The sequence below is a fragment of the Spinacia oleracea genome, chromosome 3 (assembly GCF_020520425.1).
Source record: "Spinacia oleracea cultivar Varoflay chromosome 3, BTI_SOV_V1, whole genome shotgun sequence".
NCBI lineage: Eukaryota > Viridiplantae > Streptophyta > Magnoliopsida > Caryophyllales > Amaranthaceae > Spinacia > Spinacia oleracea.
Genome location: NC_079489.1, coordinates 31,744,362 through 31,755,889, shown reverse-complemented (window position 1 = coordinate 31,755,889; position 11,528 = coordinate 31,744,362). Strand labels below are relative to the sequence as shown.

Below are 11,528 nucleotides of genomic sequence, written 5' to 3'. Positions count from 1 at the left end.
ATTGAAGCATATACAACACATTCAAAAAAAATTCAGATGGAAAATATTTGGTTCCTGCCCAAAAACCAATTGTGATGGGAAGAACTTTTAATTACTCGTTGTCGTGATGCGAATAAATGATGTTGCATGTAATATAACATGTCCTCAGGTAGACATTGGGGGTTTGAATTTCATAAGTAATGGTCTAGCAATCAACTTAGGCGTTTGATTAATGATTCAGGTAGACCATTTTGTGTATGAACACGTGCTACAAGATGCTAAACACGTATCTCAATGGCCATGAAATAATCATTAAAGGCTTGAGAAGTGAATTCAGTAGCGTTATCAAGACGAATTGCCTTTATAGAAAAATCTGGAAATGTGCTCGTGATCTAATCAATTGAGCAAGTAGTCTCGCAAACGTTAGGTTGCGAGTCGATAACAAGGATATGATACCTGTGACCATCTACTCGATGCATCAATGAAAACCATAAAAGTATCTAAATGTTCCATAAGTTGGGTATTGGCCCACAAATATGTCCTTGTATAGATTCAAAATTTATTTTGGCTGGTGAGAGTCGTATTATCAACTTGCCTTGTGAGCAAGCAACACATAAGAAGTAATTAGGAATAATCTTTTGGTTCTTCAATGAATGTCCACATGGTTCAATTATTTTTTTGCATCATTATTGAACCGGGGGTTTCCCAACCGGTCATGCTAAACGGTGAGATTATATGTAAACTCTTGGTTTACTATAGAATATATTTCAAATGTATTAATTTTCGTGTGTGAAAAACTAGTGCAGAATGGATGTAAATTCTCTAACAAATGTTTAGTGTCTTGGGTAAAACTCGTCATTTGGAGGCACTCGACGTGATATCCATTATGGTGAATATCTTTAAAACTCAAAAAATTTCTTTGAGACTTGAGAGAGTACAATGCATCAATGATTTCAAATTTCCTTTCCATAGGCAATAATATATTTTCTCTTCCAGAGCCTTCATAATCTTTGTACTACCTGATATAGTACTCACAGTAGTTTCTTTCATTGTCAAATGAGAGAAATGTCTCTTGTCTTTAAATATGGTATGAGTAGTTGTACTGTCTTCTAGGCATAAATCTTCACCATTAATTTCTAACTGAACTTGAGGGGCATTCTTCAAGTAAATAAATTAATAGACATGTATGTAAGAATAACTTAGTAAAATTACCCAAATTTAACTGTCTTTATAATATCATAATACGAACAAATAAAAACTATAATAAAATAACATGAATTCAAGAAAAAAAAAAGTTTTATTCTTTAAATGACCATAATCGACTCCAAGGATTAATTATTCCCTTCAGGGGTGGTGAAGAAATCAGCAATTTCATATGAGTTGTATCACCACAATCAAAGTAACTTTCGCCCCTTCGTATACAAGATTTGTTTCTACTTTCTTTACCTTTTGCTTCAATAATTGTCGATAAAGGTCAACCAAGTGTTCTAGTGTAAGACATGTACGAGACCAATGACCTTTTCCTCCACAGCGGTAACATAGATTTCTTACATCTCATAAGCCAAACGCCCGATACCAGCAGAAGGGTCCCTAGCCCCATATTCCCCCTCGTTATTTTGAGAAGGGAAATTTGGATCTTAGGTAGTAACTTGATCATGAGAGAATTTGTTTATCTTTCTCTTGTTTGTTACCATTTTTATTGTCCCACTTCTGGTAGAAATATAAGTTCTTGAAAGAACCTTCTCGACCTCGATCTCGATCATATCTGTATTCGCGACCACTTCCTTGACCACTATTGTTGGCATGATATTGTTCTTTCCCAATATGGATGTTGCACTCGCTTCAGGGAATGGAGCAGAAGTAGTTGGACGTGATTCATGATTTTTCATCCATAGCTCGTTGTTTTGCTCAGCCACAAGGAGACAAGATATAAGTCCAAAACATTTCTTAAATCTTTTTTCAAGGTATTGTGTCTGCAGGACAATATTATTTGCGTGAAAGGTAGAATATGTTTTCTCCAGTATTTCTGCATCAGTAATTTTCTCTCCACATTATTTCAATGTGAAGTAATTCTGAACATAGTAGAGTTATATTCCGTTGCAGACTTAAAGTCTTGTAGCCTTAAATTTAACCGGTCAAAACAAGATTATCACAATATTCCGGTGGTCATACCTTAACTTTAAATTACTACAAAAGACTTGTGGATTACAGTCATATACTCAATCTTAAAACCCTCATGGAGGTGATGGCGAACAAATATCATAGCCTTAGCCTTGTTTTGATTTGTTGCTTTATTTTCTTCTTTGATTGTATCACCAAATTATATTGCACCTAGGTGAATTTCGATATCTAACACCCAAGACAAATAATTCTTTCCAGTAATATCAAGAGCCCAAATTCAAGTTTTATAAGGTATAATTCACCATACAAGATAATGATAATAATTAGGGCTCTCAAACGACAATATAAAACTTGATAAGAAGCATACATTTAGATGCAAAATAAAACAATGCAAGAAGCATGACTTTAAACCCATTGATTATAAACATTATGCTAAAAGCACAGATCTGGCACGTAACTTTTGCTATTATAATACATTAATGCAGAGTGCCAAACAAAAAAAGAAAACCAAAATTTAGAATCATAATGCGGATCGGAGTTTCGTAAATTAAATACCATTTAATAGACCTCCATCGGAATCAAAGAACAAAAGTAATTTCAAGGCCACAAAGTTCCTACTCAATACAAATTGCTTGGTACCCGATGATTGAACAAAGTTTCAGAAAAATCAAAATCATGAAAACGACCAATTGCGGAATCATGCAGATCCAACTCATCCAAGTATATAAACTTATGGCACACGTTGGACTCTATAAATTGCAAATCCCAAATTATTAAAACATGTATAGAACCATCGAATAATATAATTTTACCATGAGTATATTGATCAAATTTAAACAATCAAACAATTAAAGTAAACTTATATTTATGGTGTGATGACAATTTCTTTCTTTTCTATTCGATCGGCGGGTAGGGTTTCCTTTGTTTTTTGTCTGCTTTAGTCGGTTAGAGTTGGTGCTGATAACGTGTTGTGAATAAACGAAATAGATAAGAAGGAGAACAAAAATCCTAGAATATTACGGAGATATTGATGAGGTATAATGAGTATCCGTATTATATTCATAACATCCAAGAGTTTCCACACAATTTTAATTCCTCAATTTTCCATTTAAATTACCAAGCAAGTTGAAATTAAAAAATTCTCCTATCTCTACAACTTTACACTTTTCCTCATTAAACTAGAGTTCCCAAATACACTATAAATATAAATCGGTATATTTTCAAAGAAAGAACTGACATAGTACGTCATACCTTGATTCCTTTACTCGGCTTTTCCATGGTGAAGGAATTTTGGATTGTTCCATGGTGAAGATTCTTGCATTATAGTACTCCGTAGTAGAATATGAGACAGAATTCCATAACCAACTTTACAAACGTATCATTTGATACTTTCTAAACATATGTTCCATCAATTAAACATTGGCCATCAATTATATTTTAAGAAATTCCAAAAAGTTGCAAAAGGATAGTCCACTGACTAGCCATCAGTTAGGCAAGTCGCCAAGATTATATCAACCATAGGTTTGCATTGATTCCTCATTACCAATTATTCCGTAAAAGAATATAATCTAATCTATACTATATATTAAAAGGCCTTTATAATCAAGTTTATCAGCCACGTGCTGCTCTCCCTTTTTCCTACTCTATGCATTTGCTTACAATAAAAAAAATAGAAATATGTTTAGATAAGACTCGAACTCTTGACCTCAAGTTTCAAACAATAAAGACTTATCCACCAAACTACATATCATATTTAATTTTTTTTTTCCAAACAAAATTTAATAAATGACAAAATAGTAAAGAAAGTACTCCCTCCGTCCCATATTTATAGTCCCGTTTGACCAAAAGCACGAATTTAAGAAAATGGAATATAGTACATGGAAAAGTAGAATAAGTACAAATGTTGATTGAGTTTGATGAAAATTGGAATAAAGTAGATGGAAAAGAGAATATAGTACATATGAAAGTGTAATATAGTACACGGGTGGGGTTTTCAATTCGTTTTTAATTAATATATTACATGAGAAAATAGGGACCTTAATAGCCAAAATTAGAAACAGGACTATAATTTTGGATGACCGATTTAGAAAGCGGGACTATAATTTTGGGATGGAGGGAGTAAAATAATAGAAGCATTTAATCACGGTTTTATATGTAATGGCATAAATATGGTCTTTTATGTAATGACCCGGGGCATCGCCCAGGATCATGAACTAGTATATATCTAAATAAAGTAGGCACATTTGATGAATTATTACACCGTCACGTAGGAAATCAAATGATTTCGTCCAATGAAAATTAAGATTTCTAATTTATTTTTGAATTAAAAAAGTTGGGTGCTACTTAGATAAATAATTTATTTACACTATAATAAACCGGGTCCATAGCATGGACCAGGGTATTATAGGCATTTTGCGTGTGTGAGTAAGTTGTAACTGTCACGTGCGGTTGCGTGTAATATATAAACTAATTTGAATTTTTTTATTTCATTTTTTGCGCGTTTCAACTTCCTTCAATTCTCTCTCAATTTCTCTCTCCTCTCTCAACTGTTTCTCAATTTCCCTCTTTCATTCAGTTTCATCAATAATTTCTAGGTTTTGTGTCGAAATTAACTCAACAAACCACTCAAAACTCATCAAAAAATCATTGTGTTGTTTGAATTTGTGTTACAATGGTGAAAAAGAAGGCAATTACTGTTTCTACAAAGGACGTTGTCCTCGCTTCGTCGGAACAACCGCCTAATGAAGTTGTTCAAACTCGTCCACGGCGTAATCAACCTTCTGGTATGTTTTTGAAGTGATTTCAATGGTTTATTTTTTGAGTGATTTGACTTTCATGTTGTTTTGTTGAAATTAGGGTTTGTATTTAATATAGTTAGTATATGAATGATATAGTTACCTTTATTTTATGTTTTGAAGTGTTTTTATAGTTACCTTAATGTTCGTTGTGGTTATTTTAGTAGTAGTTTTTACATTAATTATATTTTTAACAACAGTTACTATTATTTTAAAATAGCAACTATGTGTTTAAAATAGTTATTATGTGTTTAAACTAGTATATATGGCTTTTTATATTATCAACATATTTAAAGTAACTTTCTGCTAAAACATAGTTACTATATTATTATATTAGTTACTATATTTTTAGAGTATGTTTTTGTATGTTTCTTATGTGTACAATAGTTACTCTATGATTTAAACGGTTACTATATATGTACAATAGTTACTATATGTTATAAATAGTTACTATCTTTCTTAAATGTTATTATAAATTTAAACAGTTACTATGTCTAATAAATAGTTACTATGTGTTATAAATAGTTACTATACGTGTTAAATAATTACTATACTATTTTAGAACTTATTATTTGTACATTAGTTACTATATGAATTCAAAGGTTACTATATGTTTGGAATAGTTACTATATGATTCTAATGGTTACTATATTCTATTATGGTTGCTATATGATTTTAATGGTTACTATATGATTGTAATGATTACTATATAGTAATATTTTGTCTTATAATTGTTTTGTTTTCAGTTGCTAAGGATTCTGTGGCTATAAAAAAGAACAAAAAGGCTGACAAGCGCAAAACAAAAGATATTGAGCTTGAACCTGAAACAGAACCAATTGAAGAACCAGAATCTAATCAACTAGTTTTACAAAATTCTTCTTTGGTTGACGTTCCACAGCCTGAATCTCATCAACTCCAGGCACAAGTTTTGAAAGAAGTTGGCGCTGATGGCCTGCCAATTGTGTAAGTGTTAATTTAATTTATATATAGTTACTATATGTTTTAAGTAGTTACTATATCTTTGTAATAGGTACAATAGTATCTTTATTTTTAAACAGTTACTATATGTTTTAAACAGTTACTATATATTTTAAACAGTTACTATATGTTGTCAATAGTTACTATACGTGTTAAATAATTAGTATATGTGTACAATAGTTATTATATCATGTTTAAACATTTACTATATGTTTTAAATAGTTACTATATTTTCTAAATAGTAACTATATGTGTACAATAGTTATTATATCATGTTTAAACAGTTACTATATGATAAATAGTTAATATATGTGTATAATAGTTATTATATCATGTTTAAATAATTACTATATTTTCTAAATAGTTACTCTACGTTCTAAATGTTACTATATGTGTCCAATAGTTATTATATCTTGTTTAAACAGTTACTATATGTTTTAAATAGTTACTCTATATTAAAATAGTTACTATATGTTTTAAATAGTAACTATATGTTCTAAATAGTTACTATATGTGTACAATGGTTATTATATCATGTTTTAACAGTTACTATATGTTTTAAATAGTTACTATATGTTTTTAGTAGTTACTATATTTGTACAATAGTTATTATTGAAGGAAATAGTGCCCTTGGTCCAAGTATGCATATAATATTAAGTCTAATAAATGCGGTTCAGTATTAATTAACAAGTTAATAATTCAGTGAGATCAAGTGAGCTGAATGCCTAGCTAGAGGCCGCTTCAGTTCAAGTGGAATTAATGATATTAATCCACAGCTTACTCTTGACTGAACCCGTAGGGTCACACAAATAGTACGTAAACGGATCAAGTATTTAATGACATTAAATACTCCATCTATGGATATTCGGAATCGACGGATCTTGGTTTCAGTGGGAGCTGAGATCGTCACAAGCAAGAAATGAATACTCCGGAAACGATGATATTGCCGGAAACGGAAATATGGATCGTATCGGAAATATAAATATTATCCAAGTCGTAGATGTTGCCGGAAACGGAAACATGGTACGTATCGGAAAATATTATTGGAAATGGAAATATTACCGGAATCGGAAATATTGCCGGAAACGAAAATATTGTCAGAATCGGAAATATTATCGGAATCGGAAAATAATTCCGGAAACGGAAATATTAAATATTTGTTCGAAACGGAAATTAATTCCGGAATCGGAAATATTAAATATTGTTCGTATCGGAAATGAATTCCGGAACCGGGAATTTAATCGGAAGCGCATCGTACGAATTAGCATCGGACGAGGCTTGCTAGACGAAGGCCCAGCACGAAGCCAGGCCCGCGCCCAGCAAGCCGAGCACCCAACATGGAGCTGCCACAACCTCGCCAGGCCCAGCACAAGGCCAGGCCCAGCAAGGCCTTTGGCGCGCGCACGCTCAGCGTGCTGTTGGGCTGCGAGCAGCGACTGCTCGTGTGGGCCGCAAGGCCTGCGCGGGTGGTGCGATGCTCGTGGCCATACGATGCTCATGTTCGTAACGAATTCTAATCCTATCGGAATTCGTGTATTGATTAAATCCTAATCCTAATAGATTAAATTTATTATTTAGAGTTCAAGTTGGATTCTAATTAATAAATCCAAATCCTAGTAGGATTATAATTCCTTTTCCATACCTCTATAAATAGGTGCCTATGGTCATAATTTATAGAGACAATTGAAGTATTCTAAAGGTAATATTTTGAAGAAAAATCAGCCATACACTTGCACCTAAATAGCCGAAATTCCTAAGCAACCTTAAGGGCGATTCTAGTTGGTCAAGCTTAAGGCGGATCCGGACGTGCTGTGGATTATCTACGGAGGGACGACACTTGGAGTCCTAAAGACTTGTTCTTATTTGGTTCGGGCGCAGCTAGGGAGGGCACGCAACAAAGTGTATGCATCTAAACTATGCTAAATGATTATGTGTAAATAATATGTTTTCCTGGCTTTATGGTTTTTCCGCATGATTTATGTTTTGTCATATGAATTATAACATGACAATTATATCATTATATTAGTTATTTTTTCATATCTATATATTAAATACCTGACTTACTTTCATTATTTTCAGGCTTAATTTTGATACACAATATTCAGGAGGATCATTGTGTAAATTAATTAAAGACTTCTCTCCTGAACAAAAGGCAGTTGTGCAAGAGATAGGCTTTGGAGGATTGTTAGGCCTGCAATTAAGTCGAAAAAATACTCAAATGATGTACTGGTGCATCAAATTTTTTGATGGAGTGAGCTCTTTGTTCACTATCAGTGATTCCAAGCAGTTTGAAATCACTGATTATGATGTGTACGATATGTTTATGCTCCCCCTTTCTGAGCTGGAGGTTGAAGGGGTTAAACGTGGGCGGAATTCTACTAATCCTGATTTGGATTTGAAGGTCAAGTGGCGAAAGGAGTTTGGTTTTGAAGAAGTAAATGCTCAAATTCCTGTGAGGTTGCTTAAGGAAAGAATCAAATTGTTGACAGAGGGTGGTGATCTGTTTAAACAATTGTTTGTTTTTGTTGCTTTTTCTACATTTATGACTCCTACAGCCAATATGACTGTAGATTTACGATTGGCTAAGGCTTTGGAAGATCCTAAAATGATTCCCAAATACAATTGGTGTAAATACGTTCTTGACGTATTATGTGAGGAAACTGTGAAATTTAAAAATTGTTTATTGAAAGGCAGAGATCAAAAGACATTTGGAGGCTGTGTTGTGTTTTTGCAACTTGTTTATTTTCAGAGGATTAAGTTTAGGAATTCCAGTAGTATTCCTGATCAATTACTTCTTATTCAGCATTGGACATCGAAGATGGTAACCGATCGGATTCATGCTGAAAATGCAAATATGAGTGCATTATATGGTTCTGGAATTTTGGAGAAGGAGAAGTATCCAATTTCCAAAAAAATTGTTTTTGTTGATGGTCAAATAGATTTGACACAAATAAAATCTATTTCCAAAGAAAGTGAACCTGGCAGCAGTGGGAGAAGAGCTGAAAAGCCCTCTGTTGGTCGTCGACTTAAAAGTCGGCGTCCTAGGATTCTTCAGTTTGAGCTCCCTCAATCTCATCCTACTGATGAAGAAATTCTCTCCAAAGCCACTTATGTAAGTTTACTTTATAGTTGATATATTTGTCATTATATACTATAGTTATTTTTTACGGATATTTCATGAAATGCCCCCGAGTTTTGCTGTAATTCACCAAACGCCCATCAAGTTTCAACAATTCATAAAATACCCCTCACAATCTGTACAAATACCCACCATACCCTTACTGATAACAGGCGTTAAGTCGCTGTTAGTGTGAATTTACCTTTATGCCCTTATTTTCTCTTTTGATGTTATTTACCCATCCCTGGTCGATCTTCCTCCTATTCTTCCTTATTCAACTGACTTCTCTCTCCCCCATGTTCTTCCTCCTTCAACTGCTTCTTGTCCACCATAATAGCATCCATTAATCACCAAAAAACACAAATCTAGAGCAAAGGTGCCCCAAACTCAGCAAATCTAGAAGAAAGTAGAAAACGAGTATTCGATTTCTTCAAATTAGCCCGCATGTCACTTCCAAAAGTCATGGATATCTACAATCTTGACGATGTCGCCACCATCTCTCAGCTTCGAACCACCATCGCCTCTCAGCTCTGTAAGAACGCCCACATCAAAGACCCTAAAGTTTCCCCTCTAATTTATCCTTTTTCTAATTTTTAATTTTTTTTGGAAATCTTGTTCCTCTAATCGTGGAATTAGGGTTAATTGTAATGTTTTTTCATTTATTTTTATGCGGTATTATTTAGCACTAGTTGTGTTTTAATGTTAATTTGACCACCTTTGTACTTCATCCGTGTTTTATGTTCATTGATTTTGTTGTTGTGTTTGAAGTTTTGATGATTTTTGCTCTTTTTTCGGGATTTATGTTTATTTGGAATTCTATCAAAAAGACAACTGATCGTGCTTTAGTTATTAGTGGATATTGATTGGTTGTGGTATTTGAATGTTTGATGATTTTCATTCTATTTTGGGGTTTTATGTTTAGTAAAGAGAGAATTTTTTTTTTCTTTTGGCAAATAGTAAAGAGAGAAAAATTGATTGTTGGTAAACAAAATGAACTTTAGAGATTGAGTATAATCAAATATTCAAATGTGATTAGTATGGAATGAATAGATGAGGAGTAAAATTTTGGTGGATACTTGAGCTTTGATTATTGTTTATTCATGTGTTTCGTTGTCCATTCTCAGCTTCATAAATTACTTCAATCAATCCTTACACCTTGGGCAATGTGTAGCTTCTGCTAGTATGGTGACTTGATTATCTGTATGATATGTACTGTGAGCTTGATGCAGACATATTGTTGTTAACATAGCTATCACAAGTCCTGTCATAATGTTAGTATTTTTCCTGTTGTTGTTGTTGTTGTTGTTGTTGTTGTTGTTGTTGTTGTTGTATGGATTAGACTTGATGCTTGTCTGTTGTCAATGCAACTCTTATAGTGTGGGATTCAACTTCTTTAGTTGCACTTCTTTATGGGTTGCTCCCTGATTCTTCTGCTCCAAATTTCTATGGATTTGACCACTATGATTAATTATTTGATTCACTAACTATGTTCTAGATTTGGAAATGTCAAAGTGTGTTGTGTGCTCATTGGTTTGATTGGTTTTGCTGAAACGAAACCTTCTTTTTCCTATTCAAACACTTCAAGCAATGAGAGTTGAGGACAACTTAGGCTCTTATTTGCTTCCGATGTTAGGGTTTCAACCTTGAAAATGTGAAAAACTTGCTTTAATGTGATGGTGACAATGATGATAAATGTTCAAATATTTCTGATATAATTCTGGAACTGTAAGCTCAAAATGGTAGAGCAAATAGGTTGGTGGTTCGAGTCCACTCAGGTCCAAAATAAAATGAAACATTTACACAAGGATAAAAGTCATAAATTTAAATATCTGATGCAACACTGGAATTACAGTATCTAGATTGCTGCAATTATAACAAACTCATGACAAAAATCTTAAAGCAAACAAAACAACATCTAAATTGCACGAACAATCCAACAAATTAAAGGGGTTTTGAAGTTTGGGGCATTTGGTGAAATAAGTTTTCAGAATAGGGGTGTTTAGTGAATTAAGTTTCAGAATAGGGGTATTTGGAGAATTGGAAACTTGGCTAACGACGGACTTAACGGCCCGTCATTAGTAAGGGTATGGTGGGTATTTGTACAGATTGTGAGGGGTATTTTATGAATTGTTGAAACTTGATGGGCGTTTGGTGAATTACAGCAAAACTCGGGGGCATTTCATGAAATATCCTATACTTATCTTTTATACACTATAGTTATCATTATCTTTGTTTTAGTAATTGTAGATATATTATAGTTATATTTTATATACTAGAGTTATCTTTTATGTACTATAGTTATCTTTTGTATACTATAGATATCTTTTATATACTATAGTTACCTTTTATTTACTATAGTTATCTTTTATTCACTATAGTTATCTTTCATATACTATAGTTACCTTTTACATAGTTATATTTATATACTATAGATACCTTTTCTTATAATATTTGTTGTACTTTTAATTAAAATTTCCTAATATGTTCCATATTTAAATTTATGTATTTTGTTTTACAGGATTTTCATGGTCAGTGGT

General features: G+C 32.9%; 1 protein-coding gene across 1 annotated transcript; it reads right to left on the bottom strand.

Annotated features, from left to right (window-relative positions):
- Positions 1–1,196: 1,196 nt before the first annotated feature.
- Positions 1,197–3,832, bottom strand: LOC130468916 (uncharacterized). Its single transcript, XM_056837968.1, has 2 exons — positions 3,352–3,832; positions 1,197–1,952 (listed from the first exon to the last, which is right to left on the bottom strand). The coding sequence occupies exons 1-2, from the start codon at positions 3,376–3,378 to the stop codon at positions 1,617–1,619; spliced, it is 363 nt and encodes a 120-aa protein (XP_056693946.1). The 5' UTR covers positions 3,379–3,832; the 3' UTR covers positions 1,197–1,616.
- Positions 3,833–11,528: the final 7,696 nt, after the last annotated feature.